This window comes from Alligator sinensis, unplaced genomic scaffold, assembly GCF_000455745.1.
Source record: "Alligator sinensis unplaced genomic scaffold, ASM45574v1 scaffold1097_1, whole genome shotgun sequence".
In the NCBI taxonomy this organism is placed as follows: Eukaryota; Metazoa; Chordata; order Crocodylia; family Alligatoridae; genus Alligator; species Alligator sinensis.
Genome location: NW_005841950.1, coordinates 1,835,894 through 1,860,126, shown reverse-complemented (window position 1 = coordinate 1,860,126; position 24,233 = coordinate 1,835,894). Strand labels below are relative to the sequence as shown.

General features: G+C 45.0%; 1 protein-coding gene across 13 annotated transcripts in view; it reads right to left on the bottom strand.

Moving 5' to 3' along the window:
* Window positions 1-3,529: 3,529 nt before the first annotated feature.
* The window catches only part of CSNK1G1 (casein kinase 1 gamma 1), a 163,513-nt gene continuing 142,809 nt past the window's right edge, over window positions 3,530-24,233 (bottom strand). For 5 of the 13 annotated variants that reach the window (XM_025199849.1, XM_025199852.1, XM_025199850.1 and 2 more), the window contains 4 exons: window positions 17,116-17,226; window positions 12,874-12,980; window positions 10,034-10,057; window positions 3,530-6,778 (listed from right to left, as the gene is read on the bottom strand). In XM_025199849.1, coding sequence (XP_025055634.1) covers window positions 6,724-6,778; window positions 10,034-10,057; window positions 12,874-12,980; window positions 17,116-17,226 — 297 coding nt within the window. In that variant the 3' untranslated portion in view covers window positions 3,530-6,723. Of the gene's footprint in view, window positions 6,779-10,033; window positions 10,058-12,873; window positions 12,981-13,300; window positions 13,358-17,115; window positions 17,227-22,812; window positions 22,949-23,984; window positions 24,068-24,233 lie in introns of those variants that run through there. The other 8 variants (XM_025199854.1, XM_025199858.1, XR_003093219.1 and 5 more) reach the window with 7 other exon arrangements.

The window sequence follows — 24,233 nt, the reverse complement described above, 5'->3', positions numbered from 1 at the left end:
AGGGTGGCGGACAGAGGAGGCGGGCAGGTGGCAGACAGCATAGGTAAGACGTTTTATTTTACATACAAAAAAGGAGCAGTCGGGAGCACCGGCCCCCCGCGGGGAAAGGAGACAAGTAAAGATCACATTTGTCACGTTTCTCCCTCACGCCCCAACAAACGGGCAAGTCTGAAAGAACAACAGGAAGCAGGACCCATTTTCTTGAGGGGAAAGGCACCCCTCCCCCCCACCCGTGAGGATCTTCCTTCCCCGCGGTTAAGCCCTTATCCTGGCTGGACCATTTCAAATACAATTGAAATTAACATTCATGTTAAAAAATACTATACGTTGCATGTTCACAGCTGAGCTCAGAGACCAGTGCCAGGAGGAGAAATAAAATACCACATTACATGTTTAAAATAAGATTAAAAAACTCAAAAGGCATTTACCAAGAATGAGACATCCACACACTATTTAAAAAAATGATTTCCACAACTGATTTTTATGTATTTTTACAGTTAAAAAAAAGTTGCAACCAACATCCCAGTGTCCCCTCTTGAAAATACAATGGGGCTAAATTAAAGAGACCAAATAAATTATAGCTTGCTAAGACTTCTAGTGAGAATTAATCCTTTAAGAGTAATTTTCCATGTGGAGGCGTACAACTCGTAAGGGTATTTGGTATGATCCGTGTGTTCCCAGAGGATAGTCTTCCCTCTGCCTGATAATTAAAAGTAAAAGTTTCACCAGTCCCAGCCTTGCTGCTCTAATTTGGGAAGAGGTGTTGTCATTTTGGGAAGACAGGGTCTTCAGAGCTGCTTAAATTGTACAGCAAGATGGTACAGATGGGAAAAAAACTAGCATCTATTGCAGAGATCAACCATTTTTCCTGAGACACTCCCACAAAAGGAATAAACAAGTTTTAAAAAACACATTTTGCCTGCCCGCATTTCTTCTGGCTTTCATCTACACTTTGGTTGGAAAGACAACAAGGAGAACCATTGCCAGCTGGGGAGCTCCTGCCCACCCAGCTCCTGGGGAGGTTGAAATCCGCTGCTGCCCTCCACTGATACTCACCACGGTGCCAAAGCCTCTAGTCTTTCCTTAAACACTCAAAATGTGCAAAAGAGCAGGTTGAAACCGCACAGTAAAAGCTAAGGAGAGGAATACGAAAGGAAAGATCTTGGTCCAAGCAGCTTAAGTTTGGTCAGTCAAGCTAGAAACGCGCACAAAGTCTCTGCTGTTTGTTCCAGACCTGGAGGTCAAATTTAACACAATCTTACATGAATACTGGACTGGAGAGTCTTAATGCAAGGAAATACATTTTTCAGGTTCTCTACTCAAATAGACCCTTAGCTATTGTACAACCATTTAATTGAAATCTGAGGGGGAATCCCCCAAAATATATTGCAGTCAATTAGCTGGAGAAGTAACTGAATGAACCTGACATTTGAGCAGCTGTGGCTTGTAAAGTACAGTAAAAGTGAGGGTATGGCACTGCTAGCCACTGTGCAGCCTGCGAGAGGCCAAAGGGGATGATACTTGCTTTGCTTAGAAGTTTGTAATTGAGCCTTGGATTACAAACCAACTCCACTCCTTGAAGTGGGCCTGTAAGCAGGTTGGAAAGACTTCTGGAAACTCCAGCACTTTTGTGGAAAAAATAGCAGAGTTCTGCCACAATCAGTAACTTCAGCAGGTTTCTAGCAAGAGCACAAGGTGGCAGCTCTAGCTGTATATGCATTATTCCTAGACATTCAGTTCCCTTGCGGGAAAAGGAGGGGAAAAATACTCCTCCCTTAAAAAGAAAAAAACAAAACACAACAAATCTGAAACAAACATAACCCAAGTGTGCCCAAATCAGCAGTGCCCAGCTGGCCCTGCTTTCACTGGTGTTACTAAACAAGCTCAGTCAGAATCCTAGCTCAAAGCAGAATACTGCAAGTTGCTGCTGCCTAATCTGTACTTGAAAACAAATAAAGACCTTAAGAGAGAGGAATTGCCTGGTATGGATGCAGGTTTTGAAAGGCCTGGGGGAATAGCTGCTGAGGTTTTTTCTTCTCAGAGAAGTAGTGTCCCTGGAAGCAGTGGGTTTTTGGAAAGTGGGAGATAAAGTTCATAGGAAAAAGTAATATTTAAGACTGCGATCAAGTAGGAGCAAGCCTTCCAATGAAGCAGATCTTGGTATTGAAACAGATACCAACACTGAGAATCGCCACTGACAGAACACCATGTGCTGCTTCTGCCTAAATATACTGAAAGCTACCTTAAGATGATACTTTTTGGTTAATAGGGTGACAGTGCTTTACTGAATGTTGCTCCCCTACCGCTATGGAGAATAAATAAGCAATTGCTGTTTGCATGCTGGGAAGCCTCGTAATTGTGGCAGTTCAGTAGATTAGCTGATTCATTTCAATGACTGGAGAATGCAGTGTTCAGCCAAGTAGCTGCACATCCCCTTTTCCCCACTTCATGTGCAACAGAGCTAGGTTATGGGACAAACTTCCTGAGGAAGCACGTGCTCAGCCAGCAGGCACAAGCGCACCCTGGGCTGGGTTTCACAACGTTGCACCTGCTGCAGTCGTAGATTCTGATAAAGCTGGAGAGCACCCGGACTTCAGCTAGAGCAAGAGGACCTGCAGTTGCTGGATTCCCAACTGTCAAAGTTGCACAGCCCTTTTGTAGTGTATTGGCCCAGAGAACCTAGTGCTTTTACAATTTAGGGAAGACAGTTGATGCTTTGCCACGAAGAAGGTAGGTGGAGATGCTTTTCTGCATGGCTCATGGATTACACTCTTTGTGGTTAGCCTGTTTATGGTTGGTTCATATTCTCTTGGGTATCAGCAGTGAATCTTAACATAACAAACAGTGAATGAAGCCTGCTCTCCATCACCAGGGATGTATGAAGTTAAACTAGGGAAGACAGGGAGAAGAGGGCTAGTTTCAGCATTCCATATCAAAGCCTGATATGGCTGGACTGTTCGTGGCTTTAAAGCACAGAAAAAGCATTTAGAAAGCTCCCGTGTTAAAACTGTCCCTTTAAAGAGGTGTTCAGAGCTTCAACACAGGATTGAAGGGCGACCAAGGGAGCCTGCCTAAAGCAAAGAAAGCACTTTTGTAAATGAGTGAGTGTTCTCAGGAAGGGGTAATAAATACATCTATACATGGAATACAATACAGCAGTGCAATATTTTATTGAAAACCTCACTTGAGACCTCAGGAGGCCGCAATGCAACATGGATGGGTCCCAGCTATAGGGGAACTGCATCTGGAAACCCCAGCTGTGGTTTCAGACCATGCAAAGGAAGCACTGGACACCTAAACTGACATTCCCGCTAAGCAGCTCCATTAGCCAGCTGTGATCAGAGATCCTCCCCCTCACTCTCTCAGAAGAATACAGGTATATACGAAGTAATACATTAGCTCACAGAGGAAAGGGGAGAGGCAGGGGAGATGTAGGTGGGGTTTAATGCTTTAATTCCTACCATATGATGGGCCTGCTTGATCTGGCTCATATCAGCCAGCCCTGGAACTCCCTGGGTTTAGTAGTTTCCTTAGAATAGGACTACCGATTACCCGCTTTTTTTTTTTTTTTTTTAATATCCTTTGCCCTTTTAAAAAGTCCAATGTTTGACCATAGTGCAAGAGAGCAAGGTATAAGTGAGCATTACCAGAATGCCTTGGGGAAAGATTTCCTCCCTCACATACACAGTATTCTAGGATTAAAAGGATATTAAATCCCCAGAATTAAGCAGTAGCAAGGTCAATATGAAATGGCTTTCAAACTGACCCACTTAAAAACAAAGTCAGGAAAGTCTCTAACCAAATACATTCACTTAAAAATGTTTAAGAAGGAAAAACAAATGTAGCGACAACTCCCCCATACACACACGCACACGTGTACACTTGCAAACGACAAGCTACTCCCTGATTGGAAGTAGTTAGGAATGACTCACAATGGCAGGAAAATGCAGAAGGAATTGAGTTTTGGTGACAGGCACTTAGTGGGGTTTGGGAGGGCAGTAATGCAAGTGTCTCAGAGCCCAGCACAACTTTTTTCAGAGCTGGGAGTACACAACCACTTTCTCCCCGCAAAGCCCTGCTCCTCCTTCCTCCCAAGACGCCAAACCATGGTTTCCTACAGCAAGGGTATGAGGAAATAGGCTATTTCAGACAGACTGGCTTTTGGGAAGCCAGCAGCTGAGAAAGAGTTCAGGAAGGGGGGGAGGGGGGCAGGGGTAAAGAGAAAGAACAAACAGCAAAACTAAGTGGTTAAATGGCTACTTCTCTTCTGGGAGGAAGAAAACAGCTCAGGTCATTCATGCATTCACACCTGAAGGAGATGGACAGTCCCTTCTCCATCCCCCATTACACTGAAAGGAAAAAAGTTTGCAGAATTAAAAAGTGAGTTTTATAAACATCTCTTGGCGGGTTAGCAAATAAAGAGCAAGCCAGCCTGCAGCTCAGCTTCCACCCTGGCGGGGGAGAGGGGAAAGCACAGCCAAGCACTCTGCTATAGCTGCCTTCTTTCCATTAGAATAAGGCATTAAGATACTTCTGCAGAAAATGGCTAACAGCTAAGAAATCCCCTAAGGGATTCTCAGAGACCTGAATCCTCACTAGGAAAAGAGGTGTCTTTCCACACTACAGCCCCCACCATGGATAACAAAGAGCTCACCTCCTGGAAGGAAGAGGGATCATCTTCCAGAGATTTCCCCTGTTAACAACGATTCTTCCTTCTCCTTCCCAGGCCGGGGAGCCAAGCTACACTCCTGCCACCCCCCTTCCAGCAAGTGCTGGTAAGGACACGGAAAGGCAACTGGGTTGCATTTTAGAAGAGACAGGATGTCAGGTTTGGATTCTGCCTTCCCGCCCTTCATGCTCGGCAGAGAATTCAGGCACTGGGGTGGGGATGCCCCAATTACATGGCAAACTAAGCCTCTAAAGCGAGTGGTCCAATCCCATCAGGACGGAGAATGCACATAGGCAAAGCAATTCACAGCCTCCACAAAAAAAAAAAAAGGGAAAAAAGCTTGTTTAGCTCCTGCAAACCTGGCCACATGCACCACCCAGTACACTGTCCCCAGGAGTAATGCAGCCTCCTCTGACTTCAACAATCCCTACCACTGAGGTGCAAGATTTTTTTTTCTCCTTTTTTCCCCACACTTGCGCAGAGTGCCCCAAGCCCTTGGCCAAGTATTAGCTTGGCTCAAAAGCTGTACATTAAAACCTTAGCCCCCCTCCAGGGAGGAGCACATGGTGTGTGCTCCAGGCCCAGCAGACAGGGCCGAGCTGGTGTTCCCAGACCTAGGCAAGCTGCAGAGCAGATGCAAAGCCCGCACAAGGTCCAATTCAAGGAACCTGTTTTATCACTAGGAGAAAAGTCATTGTAAGGCAGTGAAGTGTCTGCTCCCTCCCTGCTAGGGCAGCTTTGTTCTTGCTAAGATTTCATCATTGAAGGTGCTTACCAAAAAAAAATTATTAAAAAAAAAAAAAAAAATCACCCTCCCAGGAACCTTTCAAGAAGGCTACAAGGCCACCCAGCCACAGGTTTGCAGTTTGGGAAACATCAGGTTTCTGGTTTCCTGAATCCATATCTGCTTCTCTATCCAGAGTAAACTCCTCAGCAAATGGGATGCCTCTCCGTCCTGTCAACACCAAGCTAGTGCCTTTCAGCTCCAAGCTGGTCAAGTTAGGCACTGTGTAGGAAACCATGATAGGGACCATTCACTGGCAGCTAAAACGGGTGATTGAAAATTCAAGTATGCTTCCCTCAAGGTTGTGGGTGTTGGGAACCCCAGACCAGCACTAGGGTTGGTTTGTTTTGATGCGAGCAAACCTTAAGTTGAGGGCATTCTTTGCACCCCACCATATTCCCAGCTGAATGTCTGTCTGTGCTGGCATCAGTCATCCATGCAAAAAAACAAAATCTACAGACACAATATGCATCTGTAACGCTAAAAAAAAAAAAATATATAATAAAAAGTGCAACAATGTCAGTTTCTGTAAAACAATCCACATTGCTCTGTTTACCGTTTGGAGAAGGGAGGTGTCACAGAAGCCAGAAAAAAACTAAGACTGGAACAGTAGATAGCAAATTTCTCACAGCTTGCGTGCTACAGTAACTGTTCCCAAGGAACCTACAAGGGAACTAATGTCCCACTGCTGTACCTGGCGAGGCTGGCAGTAGAGGCTGACACTGAAAGGGACTTTAGAGGAAGGAGGGGGTGAAAATTTTCCCCTGTCCCAGCCAGGCCCTTTGCCCACACCTCTCTCCCCTGCCCAGATGGCATTCTCTCACCTTCTCCGTAGCCAATTAAGCCTTCTGGAGTATTTTTATTGGGGAGGGAGGAGAATGGAGGAGCAGAGAGCATAGGAAGGGGAGTAAAGTGAGCAGGAAACAAAGCATAGTCCTCAGGTTGGTGTGAATGATGCCTTCTGCCGTAAACAGTGGGGAAGAGGGTCAGCCAGCCAGCCCACCTTCCCACAGGGCAAACCAAGGCCTGAGCCAGGTGCAGTCCTGATCACCAGAAAAGCCTCAGGCTTGGAGTGAATGGGGGAGACCATTCAGCAGATCCACCCCGATTGGTTTGTTTTGGAACGTTTTCTTCTTCTCTTTTTGGTTTAAAATGTCACATTTCTCTTCCTCGGCTGCTTCCTCACCCCTAGAGAGAAGCCCCTTTCAGTAAGACATGGCAGGAGCTGCAGGTGCAGATCGAGTTCCTGCAAGGCCCCAAGAGGCACTGGTCACTTGTGACGCTGGGCTGTCTTCTTCCTTTTTCTCTTGAAGAAGCAGCAGCACCTGGAGTATAAAAACACATAACAAGTCAATGGAATGGATCAAACCACGCAACTGGCTCCCACCACCCGACTTCCAAGAACTGGGCTTCTTCCCCTTCACCTAGGGAGACATGCAGAGGGATTTCAACATGCCCAGTGCTATGGATAAAGCAGACCTACCAATGCCGCCAAGAAGAAAAAGTTTATCCAATGCCAGCAGCATCCTATTCTAGCCTAGGCTGGGAGGGGCATCAGCATGGTACTCAGACAGTAGCTATTTATGGCCAGCTGCTAGGATCACAAGAGCCAGGAGATCCTAGGAAGACAGGTCAGCTGGGCTCTTTTAGAACCTGAAATCTACAGTTACTGAAAAAGGTCGGCAACTGTTATTTACAATAACTTGCTGGTGCCCAGAGGCCCCTAGTCAGCATTAGGGGATTGCTCTCCTGGGCACTATACGAATGCAGGTCTTTGCCTCCAGGGGCTTAATTGGGGGAAAAAAGGAACAAAGGTCTCCAGGTTGCCAGACTACACACTGGGACTGACGGAGACAAGTGAGATACACCCAAGGACCCAGCTATTCTGTTTCCTTTGTCCAAGACTGATGCTGCTGGAATGGTCTGAGCCCAGCCTGATGAGTGTGCACACCACAGGACATGAGCAATTTAGAAACACAAGTTAAGATGAAGAGGGCTTTGTTAGGGGCCAGCTTCCTTTACTGAACCCTTAATGGAGAACAAGCAACCAATGCTTCAGTTTCAAGACCAATCATTTAGCCCATGTCTGCACACCTGGTTTACTCCCTGAGCATGGGCACAGGGAGTAAGGGAGGCAGAACACCAGGAATGTTGGAAACAGATGTGGTAAGAAATGGACACCATTTCACAGCTGATCCTTGAAAGATTAATTTCAGTAGATCTCGTGACTAAAACCTCCATCACCCAGGCTTTCAGCTCCTGCTGGCTCCTCATGAAATTACATGGCATTTCAAGGCCTGCCTGTATTTCTCTGTCTTCGGGTTCTACTGTCAGTAACTTCTTGCATGGAAAAAAAAATCTTGCTTCTTTGCAAGTGCATCTGCTTCCCTGCTCATCTCCTCCCTATGACACCACAACAATTTCCATGGCAACCAAGTTGTTACAGGATTATGGTTTTTTTAGGGAGTGAAGAAGAGAATAAGCAGCATAAGAGCAGATGGAGGCGTGAGGGTTATTGTAGGTAAGTGCCCCTAGCCACAATCCATCAGGAGCAAAGACATTCAGAAGCTGCATGATATCTCCAGACTAGATTTCCATTGGGTGACTGGTGGCCCAATGCAGTCATTTAACATTTACCTGTGCACTGAACAGCAAACACATGCTAGCTTTGTTTCTCTACCCTCCACCTCTCTTCAGGTCTTAGCTATGAAAATGAGGAATGACCAACACCACTATGTCCCTCAGGCGAGGGATGTGACAGGTGCCAAACTGGCAGCCCTGAACATATATATCCTTCATGTATGCAGAGCAGATGCAGCTATGGCAATAGAAAGGGTAAGCTACCATCACCCCTTTTCAGAGCCCTGGCCAGAAGGAATGGTCTCGTGGGGTGAAGGGCTGTTCATTGTCCAGGGTTCATCCTTGAAGTCCACTCCAGAAAGCAAGGCCCAGTTCTGGAGTTGGGGCTGAAGAATGTGCATCACGATCACTCTTCAAGTAAATAGATCATTCCACATAGGCCCCCTTGAAGAGCTACCAGATGGTAGTTGCCCAGAGTCCCTAGTATCCCAGGCTGGTGGAAAGCATGATCTATGTATCTAGCTGTGAAAGCCAGAAGAGATCTCTGCAATTATCTGGTGGAATCTACAGAGCACATGCCAAAGAAATGTACCCAGATATCTGTATGCATATCCCCATCCCCTCTCCTCCCCCTATTTCACTCTGCATCCACAGTAATGACCTTACTTCATGGCTCAGGCACCAGAAAATGAAAGGGGAACTGTCATGGGAAGAAATGGGAGCAGTCTGCAGCAGGGATGACTGAATGTGTGTATCCCATCCACTAGGGATACAAAGTGGGCCCCAAGCAGTAGGTGCATTTATTGCCCCAAATGTGGAGGGCTTAACATCTCTGGCTATGCTTTCCAGCCATTTTTTTCCCTGGCAACTCCTTCACTCAGATAGGGGGCTCCTCAGCTTGTTTGGAAGGGTTCAGGAAAGGAAGTCCTGAGAGTTCATTAACACAGGCAGAGGCAGAAACAAAATAAAAGAATCAGGCAGGCTGACAGTTACAGAACGTGACCCTCGAGCATGCAGACAATGTCCAAGAGAACAGCCCCAGACTATGACATACAGAGAAGCCAGAGATGCCAGAGATACTGGAGGCAAGTGCCAATGGAGAGGAGGGCTGAGGAGGACCAGTCCGCCAACAAGCGGGAACATCCTTCACCACACATGGGGCCTTCAGGGAGTTTTAAACTTCTCTACAGCTGGACCGACATGTAGATAGGACTCAAAGCACAACACCCTACAGATATGCTGAGCTTCACTGCTTAGGGTCTCCCTGGGCATGAGGGGTTGGCACAGCACACTGAGCAAACTCACAAAGCAGCTGCTCTGTTCCCACCCCCGTTAGACTTGCATTGTGGCCTTTCCCTTCCCACCTGCCTGGTGCAGGAACTTTCCAGAAGGCAACCACTAGCTCTCACCCATCCAGTGGAGCAGTGGGCTCTAGCCCGGCCTCTCTCATACCGCTGTGAGGGAGGTCCTAATGACTTATATAAGAGATACCTAGGACTGTTCCCCTGATGGGGAGGTCTGCAGAGGGGAAGACAGCCTTCATAGGAGGATGCCAATGCCTGCTGAGGACAAGCACCCTGCTGCCAGGAGACCTGGGTGGTTTGCAGAGCTTTCCATTCCTGAGCCATCTGTTGTGAGGAATTCCCACAAGAGGTTTTTCAGGCTTAGTCCCACCTCTGCCCAACTCCTTCAAACATCATTTGTTCAAGAACCGTGAGCGTTCAGTGAATAAAGTAAAAGCCATAGAGAAAAGGGGGGGGGGGGGTCGAGTTTTCGATGGGTCAGTCCAGTTGCTTAGGCCAGCATGGCCTCCTGTTGAAGAGTCCCTCCCACAGTCCTACAAGTGTTCCCCACCCTTGCTTTAAGCAGTAATTGCACTGGTTTGGCACTGAGTTTTGTTTGATTCGTGTGGCTAAAAGGTTTAGGGTGACTGCATTTTGCCAATCTCAGTCTAGTCTGGTCCGCTCCCCCTCGCATGTGGACTGGAGAGAGGGACTCACCACAAGTTGAGCATTTTCAGGCAGCTACAGAGTGTGTAGAGAGAGAAAACACAGAAAGGAAGAAAGAGCAATTAGTTCACAGAGGTGGGATGAAAGCATGTCACTGAGCCATGCAAGCATGCAGTGCAGGTTGGCAGATGCGCCATGCCCACTCATCCTCTTCTAGCCTTTATACCACCTAGGGGCCCCCATAGCTGGGTTGCAGAAGAGGATCACACTGGATCCTGCCAAGTCAATGCTGAGAGGGAGTAAATTTCTTCTGCTATCCTGAGGCCTGGGGACAAGCCCACCAGGACAGAGGGAATAAAGCATCAGGGACTTCTGTAGCTGGAAATAGGGAGGGTGCCTGGGTCAGTAGGAAGGTGACACCAGAGCTGGAAAAGGATCCAAACCACAGTCTGAGGACAGTCAGACAAGAGGGCTGGATGAGAGGTGCAGTGTGTACAGGACTGTTCCCATAAAACACTGCTCTTGATCACAGCTGCTGAGGGTTTGTTCACTTACTACTTTGGCACAAACCACCAGCTCCCCTGCCTTGCCCACAGGTGCTGGGAAGAGAGACGTCCACTCCGTCTTCCACACAATGCATCATCTCAAAAATTAGAGAGCCATGCAACTTCGCTTAACCCTTACCCTCCCTGCCAACTACAAAGCAGTAGCATCAGGCCAGCTGGGAGCATACTTCAAGTCCAAAAGACCTCCAACCTCCTCATATGCCCAGATAACTGAGAGGTGGATGACACATTTGGACTTGTGACAACAAATAATATTTGCCAGGAAAGATAATGAGATACTTTATGTAGCCTGACTCAGTAGGGTAACTGTTAGCATATCAGCACAAGGCACCAAACTGCAACAACCATCCACCTTCCCCCACCAAAAATACACAGCTCCAAAACATACACTGGTTGGTACTGAAAGAAAGGAAGTAGGCACTTCACATCTTCATGGGGATGTGGTAGGGCAGTGTTATCCCTCCCAAAGAAACTGCCTGTGCCAACACAGAACAAAAGGATTTTGTGCAACGGCTGAACCTCAGAGCCCTAGTCACAGACCAGGACCACACTGCTCAGTGCTGTACTAATGAAACAAAGGCAGTCCTGAAAGAGACAGCCAACTCCTCCTAATGTCTGATTGTTTGCCACATCCAGGGGAATAAGTTGCAGTCACTGTTCTTTAATGGTGGTAGGACTCAGGCTACACATGCTGGCAAGCAGCGCAGCAGTTGCTCCAAGACGAAAGAGTTTGCCGAGACAGTTTCAACAGACAATGCTGTCCACACGAGGGAAATCTGGCCAACTCATTAGGCTACACTTGATTACTACCCCCTTCCAGGAAATCCCCATCTTCCATTGAAAAGAAAACAAATTTGCTCCCAAGTCTCTTCCTCACAATATGACTGTGGCTCAAGGATTGGACTATTAAGTCACCTTAAGACCCATCAATGAGCCATAGTAGAGATCATCTCTTAATTGAGGGATTGCTAACAACTGTAGCTTACTATCCACAGGGATTCATGGCAAGATGGTCAATGGACAACCAAGCCACTGTTCCTCAGGAGAGAAAGATAATGTTTCTCTGCTGGAGCCAACGTGACAGACATCTACAGAAGCTGTCCTGACATGGGAAAGTGCCAGGCCCACATTTCTTCAAGCCTTCTCTAGCTCTACAACTCTACCTCCCACCCCAACTGGTCAAACGTGAGGCCTGTCAAGCAACAAGTTCATTGAGCCTTGCTGTAGCTTAGATCACTGAGTAATTTCCAAATGCAGAAAATGGAGGCAGCCTCAGAGCCCATTCCTCCTGTGCTGGGGAAGTTGACTTGTTAGGCACTACACAACCCAAGCAACCCACTAGGACTAAAAACAGACAGTACTCATAGGCTGACCCTGGGCTTTGATTTGCATCAAAACAGGCCATGGGGTAGTTGTTTATATATGCAGTGTGAAAAGCAATTAACTCCAATTAGCTTCACATGGGGAGAGGGAGTGTTAGCTGGGTACTTCACAGCTACTTAGGGTAGGACAATGGGCTTGTACACCTGAAGAATTCCAGAATAAAAGGCTTTGTCTCGGGAAATCTGAAGCCTGTTTTTAGCCTAGTATTCAAAGCTCTTCTTGATGCAGGAGAGAGACAGCAGGCCCCACATTCCACCTGTTAAAGGGGGATCATGCAAAGTGCCCTCTTGTGGTGCTGGATGGCAGCACACATACAAAAGCAGCAGAAATGGCTGACAGTGATTGCCCTCAATTTCATCAGAAGCTCCAGATGACACTTCCTGCTACCGCAACTGTCAGCTCAAAGTGAGATTTCCAGTTCCCACAGGAAGAAGGGCTATTTACAATTTCTCCCTCAATCAGCTCCTAATGGACTAGGCTAGGGAAAATTCAGAGAGAAAGCAGTGTCCCTGTACCAGGACTATGTAAAAACCTCAAACACGCAAAGCTAGAGATAAAACACTGCTGACTTTTAGACTGACACTTTGTTCCCTGAACTGAAGCTGAACTATTTCCATGCTCATAACAGAGGGAAGGAGCATATCCTCCTAGATTCAAGGGAGATTCGCGCAACTGGTTTTCATGTTATTTTTGTATGTCACCATTTCTTTGCAATACATGCTCTGGCCAAAAGTTACATTCTCCAGGCATCACAGATAGGAAAAAAAAAAAAAAAAAAAAAGGCAGCAGAAGCAGCACTGAAGAACCATGCAAAAAGCAGTGAGATTCAGGGGAAAGATATGGAAACAAGCATCAAATACTTAAACATGGGTAAAAGCTTGTTGCAGAGAGACGACTTAAAAACTACATCAGTGAAGAGCTCAAATTGTAAAGCAAACGTACTTAGCTTCCTCCACCACTTCCACCTCAGCCTGTGCTGTGATTGGAGCATTGGAATGTGCCCCTGTTGGGTCATCAACGTTCAGTTCCCCATTGGTCGAGCTGACCACCTGAAACACAAAAATCATAGAAGCCACTATTAATTAAATCCACTGCTAGGTCATGCTTATGTGTGCAGTAGGTCTTTACCAGTCTGGGCAACAGGTACTGTAAGAAAAGCACATGAAATCCATAGTGTGTACCCCTTTCCCTCCCTGCCCCTTTGTACTTTCCCAGCACCTCTGCAGAATTAAATGAGGTATCCCCCACAAGGCAGCATGCAACTGAGTGCACTGATTCACAGAAGTCAGAGACTGCTAAGGTCTAATCCACTATGCATGCCACAGCAGGGTCATTCCCTTCAATACATTCCCCAGGGCTTGGTCCACACCTTTGTGTCAGATTGAAGATTCTACCGCTACTTTTTGGATGCTGTTCCACTGTCTGTCTGAAATTAAGAGGAAAACATAGTTTGAATGCAAGATTTATTTTGACCCACTGCTTATTTACATCCTTGTAACACCTGTTCACTACATTTTTGCTAAGCCACTTCTCCATGGCATCTTCATACTAGTTTTTCTGTAGAAATCTTCTAGGTCTGAACCTGCCAACTCCCCATCATCTGAAGGGCTCACCCTTACAGGCCAACTGTTTTGACAATATTTGCCAATGATATATCATGAAGACAAAAATGGACTCTTCAGCATTTGCACACCAAACTAATAAACACCTCACACCTCCTTTAAAAAGAGACGGCCTGCTGGTCCACGTGTCAAATCCCTCAGCCTTATCTCAAGACCACTGATGGCATACCAGAACTCATTTCATCTTGCATCAATCACTCCCCCCAATCCCAGAGAAGTGAACTCTCTTCTGTTTGCTTCTTGTGACAAAATAACTACCTGAACTCTGATCTCTTTTTGCCTCAACACAACTTAAGCTACAGGGTGCCTTGACATTCCCTCCACCCGCCACCCCCCCACTACTGATCGTAAACCACTTGAGTCCTCATTTAAAAGCCAAAGGTATCACAGCTGGTAGGGCAGATGAGATTGAGTGTCTCACAGCGACCATATTGCTGAAGGTGTGACTGCAACAGTAACAAACGAATGAATCCACAGACAACCAGAATTTGGCTCTCCATACTTTGTTCAAAAAGTCCAAAGGACTCCTGATCACATTCAGTCCCAAATTCTAACCCACTGTTAGGCAAGGAATTTCTTGTTGCATTGACATCCCAACTAACAACCCTGCAAGAACGAAGAGGACCATCCATAGGTCTCCCTTTGCAAACATCGCTCTCTCGGGAAAAGAGCTTGGGGTTAAAATTGTGATAACTAAGTCTGGGAAGCACTGGCATATATGGATTTCATTAGGACCCACAGTGTCAACCAGGTACTCTGGTGGGTTAGAAAGACCCAATTACCATAGAAAAGGAGTGGGAAGAAAGCTAGAAACACAACAGGTCTTTTAGAAAGGGCTTCACTATTTTACCAGCAGTGACAACTTTTAGGTCTGTTAAATCCTGCAAGCTGTGCGCTCAATGTGCCTCTGAAGTTTCAAGGAGGAGGCAGTTCCTATCCTATGCCCAAAGACTGCTAAAGTTTTGCTTCACCTCAGAGTCACCCTGGTTCTGCCTTTGGAGCTCCCCTTTCAGGAGTGGATTCCCCTCATTGGCACACCCTTCTCTAGTACCACCTCTTCTGCCAGTGTGAAACAAGGTGAGCCCTTCTACTCCCAGTAGGCCTGGCAAAGAGTTCTGCAGGTAGTCTCATTTCCACAGCTACTTCTTGTCCAATGTAACTTCACAAAAAGCTCTTCCTTTTTTTTTTTTTTTTTTTTTTTTAAATATTAAACTTAATGCTGGTGTACTCTGCCATACATGACAGTCAGTGGTTTTTACCTCCTAGATGCTGCTGTTTAAAAACTGCCTTCTTAGGGTTGAGGATTTTTTTGAGTACCCATGATACATCAATGAAAGCAGCAGAGAAACTCCTATTTCCAGTAGCAGGTAAATAGAAGTTTAAGATGCGCCATACAGGAGGATCTCTGCACAGATGTGGCGGCTTAACTAACCTTTTTAAAGGGAAGAAAACCAAAACTAACAAATGTTCCAATGTCTTTTGTGTAAGTGTACCCACACAGGGAGTTATACTGGATGGATTTTAGTGGCACAACCACCAGTATAATTAGCTGTCTGGATAGGCCCAAAGACTGGGTTTAAATTAGGAGCACTTTCCTGGCATTACTATACCAGCATACTACCCTGACTGAGGACTTTGCATTGGTACAGTAAAATAAGAACTTCCCTTGAGCAGAACAGTTCCTTACACTGAAGGCTTCTGCCAAAGTCATGCTTCACAGTGGGATCATTTTTTTATGCATCTGCCCAACACAGTTAGCAATCTCTGCAGCGACTTACGCTATGTCAAAGAAGAAAACAGTACTACATATTCTTCATACACCAACGTATCCTCGTTCCGGGTTTCAACTTCTGAACCTCAGAGAATTCTCAAAGTGGGAGAAAAACAAAAAAGGGAAGAAGCTGACCTACAAAAACCAGGTCCCTTAAATCTAGCCAAATATTAACAAAAAATTAGACCTCAGCAATAACCAACATTACAGCTATGAATGATCTTTCCACACACAAGATCTAAAAGACGTTTGGAAGTTCCTTGACTATAGTGGCCTCCTTCTGTATGCCTGCCATGTAGTGGAAAAAATTCTCTCATGACCAGTATGGGCAAGAACTACACAGCAGAACATGGTGGCATGCATATCACCTGTACAGGAGAACCCATAAGGTAATGATTCATTTTAGACATACTCCTCTTTTGGTAGTATTTTGTGCTTACCATTAGGATTCCAGTATGCTAAAAAACAACATCAAACAATTTCACGAAATATTTTTTTTTCTCCCCAACAGTGATCCACCCTTTCTGCCATTTCAAATGCTGAGGAGCAACAAATATAAATAAGACATTTCCTAGAGGAGGATATAAACAATTCCACGTAGCCAGGAATGACCAAGAGGTCTAGTTGGCTTTTGCACTAGTACACCAGCCCGGTATGAAAACAGCAACACAGCACTTCTGCAAAACTTTTACTTCATTAGAGTGAATCAAAATCAAAACAGTTTGTTGCGTAATGCTCCTGAAGTACTTAAGAAGCAGTTGAAGCCTGGTTCAATTTTTATTTCATTCTCTTTAATTCTGGCCCAAACCTTGGGCCAAGTCAACTTGCATTCACTCCAACAACCAGTTGGCATGGCCATGCTGCAGCATGAGTCACAAGCTACAGCTGAGATAGGTACATGGCTGTTGCACTAAAAATGAAACAGGGTACCTGGTTCTCCTCACACTTTAACAGCACATTCACCTTTTCCATGGAACATAAATTGACTGCTGTATGAAATGCATTTTTCATTCATTTTCCCTACCACTAGCATAAAAGAAAAACAACACGATGTCAGTAGCAGCCAACAATGGGGTCACCAGCACTCCACAGTGCCATTTTGTGGTAGCAACACAACATGCTGCTTCTCAAGCTGTTTGTAAAATAACTTGTGAGAACAGGACAGCCAACCCAGCAATGTCCCTGGATTCTCCCACATACGATGTACTCAGACATCCACCTGCACACAGCCTGGATATAAAGGCTGAACTAGAACAACACTATTGCTTTCCTAGAATTTGTTTGTGTGCAACAGCCCACGTAGGGCCACATCAATAGTCCAAAACTCCAACTTCTTGATTACACCACCCTGTAGTGCTTTATAGTCCATACACAATGCCATCCAGTACCCCGTCCCCCTGCTTACAAGTACAAATAGAAACAGCATTCTTTCCTATGCTTAACTACAATAATAATTTATTTGGTCATTTTCATTTGTTCCAAGAAAGCGTACCTATGCAATTTTATAAAACACAAAACAAACCAAAAACAAAGGAAAAACCTTGCTGGGACTGTAGCAGTGAAGTGCGGTGACCATTCATAACAAGTTCTTGGCTTTGCAAGACTGTTTTTTAAGCATGAAGTGAGGGTAGGACAGGGCTAGTCTGGTTTTGCAACAAGCCCCAAAACTGCTTCAAAGTGCAGCCAATTCTCCTGATCACACAAGCACCACAGCAGAGAATCAATGAGACTGGAAATTAATTTGAAGCAGGTTCTGATGGCAAAGCTGTGCAGGTCAGGAAAAGACCATACCTGAACGGATCCTCCATGCCGATCCGCAGCCAAGTGAGATGTCAGGTACGAGGTATTTGTCTGCCGGCTTGGCTGAATCTCCCACTCTCCTCGGCGATCTGATGATGCAGTCTGCTCAGGCATTCGGGATCATGACAGCAAGAGATGGAAGGAAAGGTAAAGATGAGCCCAGGCAAAGCAACGGGTATGTATTAGTGGGGTTAGTTTATTGGGGGGGAAAAGCAAAGCATTTAAAGAACGCTTAGTTTGGTTATAAGTCCCTTCCACCACATGTGCTGCATCGACTTAAATGCCAAGAGCAGTAAATGCTAGAATAGATTCATTCCTCCCCAATCCAGTGAATGGAGAAGCAGAACTCAGTGAAATCCTGAAAGTTACTTCATTGCAAGGTTTCTCCAACATCTTTTTTTTTTTTTTTAAACACAGGAATTGTACACCAGTGACAAAGCCTGACAGGACATGGACATGAAGATTTCTCACCACAGTGGGGACAGACAAGTTGAGTCTCACTCTACATTGTATCTTCAGCAGAGGACCAACAAGAACTGACTGTTATAGAGCAGAGCCATTTTCCCCACAAATACAGAAGGAACAGAAACCCCACCCACTTTGCCCAAAGAAGTGCAAGGTTCTCTCTTTTCTTTTTTTTTTCCACCTCGAGAATGACGTATGTCAAAGCACCAGCTTTCTAGCACACTTTCTTCTTCCAAACGCAGGCACGAGTGCTAATCAGAGACTATAAACAATCATTGTCAGCTCTCACTATTTAAGCAGGAAGATCTCTTAGCCCAGCAGTTCCCAATTTGCGGTATGCGTGCCACCAGTGGTACGCATTAAGAGATGTATTATAATTACTTTATATGACAAAAATTTGCTGGTGGTACTTAAGGCTGCATCATTTTAAATTGGTGGTGCAGAGTCTGTCAGAGTTTGGGAACTGCTGCCTTAGTCTACATCAGAAGTCAGTTCCACCACTAGAACACGTGATACCAAGAGCCTGCTCCATCATAGCACATCCTCAGTGCCCCGAAGCACAAAGGCCAATTCTTCTGTGGAGTTAGAGCAATATGTTAAAAGTAAAAAAGGAACACCATTAGCACATGCTCCACCAACAAAAACTCAGCTTTTCTCAATGTGCCTTAGTTTTATTCATCTAACTCAGGGGTGGGCAATTATTTTGGGCAGAGGGTCGCTTACTGAGTTTTGGCAAGCCATCAAGGGTGGCATGACAGGCAGCCAGAAGCAGATAAATATTAATTTTCTAAATTTTTTAGAGGCCCCATGGGCCAGATAGAATGGCCTGGCAGGCCTCATCCACCCCACGTTTTGCCCACCCCTGACCTAACTGTAGAAACTAGCGTAAGTGAACAGTAGAGTCCATGAAAAGTAGCCTTTGGGAAGATGCAAGCTACATCTAAAGAGTTAAAATATATATATATATATATATATTAAGCCATGGGTCACGTTATTTCCTTCCAAGTGCACACGTCTTGGACCCAAATTAGCCCATACAAATTAACAATGACATACCTCTGTTTGGCACACACCTAGCAATAACTGCTTTGCCAGGAAACTGAATTCAGGTACAAGAAGAACAGAGTTGAAATTTCCTATATTAGAGAGACTAAGTCTGACCAGCTCAAATGACTCTCACAGCTCAGTAGTACACTTAATGACATTCACTCAGAGAAACATAGAAGCATCTCAAGTCATCGGAACAGTCTCTAACAGAAGTTCTTCTAATGCAAGACACTAGTAGCATTCCCTTTGTGGGTGTCACATCATCTATATGGCTATTAGGAACATAGATGCAAGACTCATTCTAGCTAACCAAGTTATTTCTATCCTTTGTTTCTTAAAAGGGAAATATGAACAAGACTCCAGGATTGTTGTATTTTTGTGGGTTCTGTCATAATAGAAGCTAATCAACTAAGCATAATTGAAGCTGCAAGACTGTTTGCCTTGGATTGGATGCAAACACTGGGACACTTCTGCTTTGATCTGAGAAGTTGATAATAAGGATACAAATAAAGATTGCAGACTTGAAGTTGCAGTCAATAAGTCTCTGCACTCCTCAGCTGCATCCATATTATCCAGCTCTCAAATCAAGGCAGAAAAGTGTCTCAATGTTAGTTTAAACCCTGAAAGTTTTCAGATTTCCAGTACATAACTAATTATGCCCAACTTTAGAAAAGTAAAATGAAGAAAAATGCTGAGCACAGTATGAACCAAGAACAACTGCTAGCTCTAAAGAGGCAGAGGACTCATTGTCCTCCTTGAAAACAAAAGAATATCCCTTACAGTTTCAAAAGTTAGCTATAGCCAGAGGAAAGCTTATGAAAGCCAGTCATTAAGTATGAAGCAATTTACAATCCATAGTGCAGAGAAGTCCTTTTTGAAGCACAAGGACATACAAATTCCTACACTCTGTTGAGAGCCAGAGATGAATTATTACATTATTTTGGCTTTAGGTAACGCAGTTGTGATAAACCTGCTCCACCATTCTCTAGCAGATGAAGGCATAGGTGGACCCAGGATTTTGAGAAGCAGGATGCAGGAGCAGCAGCTGGTGCTGGCTGGCACCCCTCTGCTGTCAGGACAGGCACCACCCTGCAGGGGCAGCAGACAAGGACTTTTATTTTTTCTTTTCTTTTTCCAAGTCCCCAAATAATACAAAAATTTCCCCCTGCTTCCCTTCTGTGCTTAATGGCACCTCCCTTCCCCTCTCCCTCCTTGCCCTTTCTACTTAAGTTTCCCAGCGCAGGAAGGGCGCTGCAGAGCTGCTCTCCACAAAGAGCAAATGAAGCTGCAAAGAGAGGAAGACGGCAGAAAAAGGACAGAAAATGATGGCAGTAACTGAAAAACAGCATATCTTCAGAAACTAATTCTAGTCCTAATTCCACAGTAGAATTGGTTTCCTGAAGCCAGATTTTGACATGGAAGTTGTAATAGTTTGACTCATGAGGTGAACCGATACAGACAGGAAAGCTGCAATGTGCTTCCAGAAAATAACAACTGAACCACAGTGGAAGTGATTGAATTGGTTCTAAACAGCTTGTCTTCCCCCTTGCCATTTCATCTTGAGGTATAAGCAGAGAGTGCTGATCTCTTCATGGGCACAAAACTAGTAGCTCTCTCTCCCAGGCTATCTGCATTTTCTCAACAACACATAAGCACAAACCATAGCAAGGAAACTGCGTTTATTAAGAAAACTCTTCCCCAATGGGTATGAGAGGTTCCATCAAACAAAGCAGGAGGAGACACTTTCATGAAAATAAAGATAAAAGGTATAAAACTGTGTGTTCTGCCAACGTACTAAACAACAGAAGGATTCTGGGACAGTGGCCTCTAGTGAAGAACAGGCAAAAAAGCTCCTCATCTCTTCTGAGTTGAGAAGGGAGTCATGGCAGTGAGTTTATCTACAGTCATGTAAACATCCAAGATAGGGAATGGGTTAAATTGTAACATACCTCCTGCTACTTCCTGGTCTGAGGGCAATTTGGTTAGGCTGGAAGGAAGTAGCTGAAAAAGTGGGCCAGCTGCTTACAACAGCACATCAGGCTACACAGTCTGCACCTCTGAATCACTGTGGAGGAGGAAGCATAGGGGGTCTCATCCTCTCAAGTTGAGGGCTGGACCATAAAGTGGTAAGAGCTCCAGGCTAAGAGATCTCCATTAAATAATCCATTATTGGAGATCGCCATTAAATAATGTTCCTATTTGACTTGGCTTTGCTGCATCTCTTGGGTTGGTTTGAAGTGCATTTTGCCAACTTGATGCATTTTCGTTAAATTTTTACCAAGCCCTATTATTTAGGGGATTTAACATTACTATAGTATGCATCTGTGCCAGCATATATCCTTTATTTAAGGCAGTAGCTAAGACAGTGCAGCAGTATGGAAGGAAGCACAACACTAGAGCAGCTAGGATAAAAGACAGCAGGTCAACACCAAGTCAGCGTACTACTTCTGTACAGTTTGGCAAACCAGACCTTTTTTGGACATTACCCATTAGCACCCAGAAACCCAATCAAAGACAAGGGCTTCATCACCGTTTGCATGTACAGCCAAGTGTGACAGGGAAGAAAGGAGTTTGGTACCATGAGGTCTCAGTTCATCACTGCCTAACCATTGCAGACTGAATTCCTGACACCTCAGCTTTATCTTCCCATTCTTTGCTGAACCTCCTGCCTTCAGAAATCCCATCACTTGAAAGCCATGTTCTTGGTTTTGATTAGTATCTTCTCCCCAGGAGATGCTGTGAAATCCCTCTACCACAAGGCACTAATTTCCCCGGCCCAGGTTCCCTTTGTGAAAGAGGAAAAGAGGCCTCAAGGAGCCCTTCATCTGCTTATTAAAATGATAACACTACTGCCTACTACACCCCCACCCTCTGGTTTCCATAAGAAAGTGCTCCCTGACCAGTCAGCTTACAAGATCTCTTAACAGCATACACATCCCCAGCAGAGTTTTTCCATGAGGAGCACTTCCCACTGAGTGCACAGCTCACTGTCTTTTCCACCAAGTCTAAGAGGCAGTTTCCAATTAAAAGTGCCTGCAGAGCCCATCTGGAATAGCTATGAAAATGCCTACCAAGACAAACGGTCGAGCTCTCAGAACCATCATTCTTAGGAAGATATTAATGGTTAAAACCATGTAGATCAAAAAGTTACTACTGGCAGTGGGCACACAGTGTGCGCTACAGAACAGTGCATTTCATCTTCTTGCCTGTGCTGGGTAGGTTCTTACGTGACCTGTAGCATGAGAGCACCTTCTTCTAGTGCAGTGAGGACCAACCTTTTTGACACGCATGCCACAAATGAGCCTTGCCCACTCCAGGAATGTCACTCCCAGCCCATTCCTTTGCTCCTTTTGTTGTTTACTCTGTGCTCCCTGCCCCTTCCCTGATCTGCTTCATGCCACACATACAGGCTGCCTGTGCCACTTGTGACATGCCACAGGTTGGCCAGCCCTGTTCTAGTGCATCAAAAACGTGACTAATGGGGTTACAGGTTTATCCTTTCACCCTCTTCAGGAGGACAATATTAGGCTTCAGTTTCATTTCATTTTGATACAGGCTTTTTTAAGTGTCAGAGAAATGCACCTTGAACACAGTGAGGTTTTTTGGTGACCCCTGGCCCATTCCACATTTTCAAGTCACACAGGCAGTGTCTCCATTAATCTTAATAACGTGCACCTGGCTATGGCTGGCTGTATAAAAGAAGCCACGGGTTACCAACTTACTGGTTCAGTTTGCAAGATGGAAACAGCAGAGGGAGCTGTGAGACAGAAGAGAGCAGCACTGCAGGTCAGTACCTGACACTGACAGAATACACTTTCCCGGACACCAAAATTCAATTAAATATTCCAAACTTAAACCAACTCTGAAGAAAGCAAGAAACAAGTAGAACAATTTTTAGATTTCTGTGGAGAGCAAATATACTGAACAAAGATGCACAGTGATCCAAGTAAACAAGCTTTAATGTGGAAGGTCTGTGAAAGATGGGAGGGGGTTTCATCCAGGTAATGCAGAGGATAAGCAGTGAAGCTGAGCTAGCCAGTTAAAGAACACAGTCCAGTATCCTGCCTTGTTACACAGCAGAGTTACTCTCTCAAGGTGTGGAAGATTACCCCCATCCTGACTGCAGAAGAACAAGCACAAGATCTCAGTGTCACTGTTCAAACGGGATGAAAAGCTGAAGGCCAGGCAGTTACACACACAGGAAAGGGGAGGGGGAGAAAAGAATGAAAAGGAGTCAAGTTATCTTTGAGCAAACTTGTCGCCCCTTCAACTAGCAGATCCTGAACCTCACTGAGAACTAAAACAGGAGAATCTGCAAAAGGAAGCAGAATGGAAAAGTTAATCAGGCTCCTCCTTAAAAGTTACAACACCCCATTTTAAAAACTTTCAGTCTGATTAGATCTGCGGCCACCTTGTCTCACCTTCCAGATAATCAGTCAAAGGTGACCCTATGGTTTCCAAGTCAGAGGTGTGTAGCAGTAAGAGAAAGACTAAATATACTCCTACTAGTTCCTTGTTTAAGATGCCAAAGCAGGAAGCATTGCCAGTAGCTGAACGAGTGACTTGTGCTTCAACTCCTTCAGACAGCAGTTAGAAAATGGACTTGCTACTGGTTCTCTAAAGCAGGTCTCTTCAAACCTCTTTTGATTAAATCCTTCTGTCACCACTTGTTGCTGTCAAATTGAGCTCTTGCTTGCTTCTGGAGTGTCACCCAAGTACAAGCAAAAACTTCTGTAGAAGCACTTTCCTTAACATGCATTTCACAGCTATAAAATTTAGAAGCTACTACAGGTATCCCATAAGCCTGTGTATTAGAGAGGTGAATGGGAAACAAACCCTATAAGGAGTAGCTTCACATCTAATAGGCAAGACTACTACATCATACTCTGAAACGTTACCTTACTCTTTAAACAACAGAATACACACCTCTGCCTTGGAGCCTAAAGTTTGCTTAAATTTGAAGAAGAGGCCAAGAGAGCTAGGCCAATGGCTGACACAGCAGATCCTTTGAGGGATTAGGAATGGACTCAAGTCACACTATCAGAGCTGAATAATATGATATACTGGAGGAGAGATGCACACAGGATTTGAGAAGGGAAGCTTCCTATTGAAACCCCAATCACCCTCTTGCTGGATGCTAATTCACAGAGCAGCACTAGCTTCTGAAGAAACTAGACAGCCCATTCCCTGCAACATAATAAGCAACATGACTAGCTATCCAGAGGAAACAGCTACAGATAAAGGGACCTGTAAGACCTTGCCTAGTCCCAGTGCCTTTAGTGGAATGCCAGAGATTATTAAACAGGGTCTCCTAATTGCATGCTTGGGAGTAAAAATAAAACAGTTACCCTTGGAGTTCAAGAAGGGTCACAACCCAAACTCACATGCCTTGATTCCATTTCCCTAGAAGTCTCTTTTTTCTAGTGGATTTCTGCAGAGAAATGATTTGCACAGCATTTTAAAAGGATCATCTCTTGGAGGAGGAATTGTTATGCTCTTGCAAGACACAAGAGATTATGAATTAATTACTTCCCAGTCAAATGTCTGAATGATACCTCAAAAGCTAAAGAGATATGCTGTTCACCTGCCACAGCATG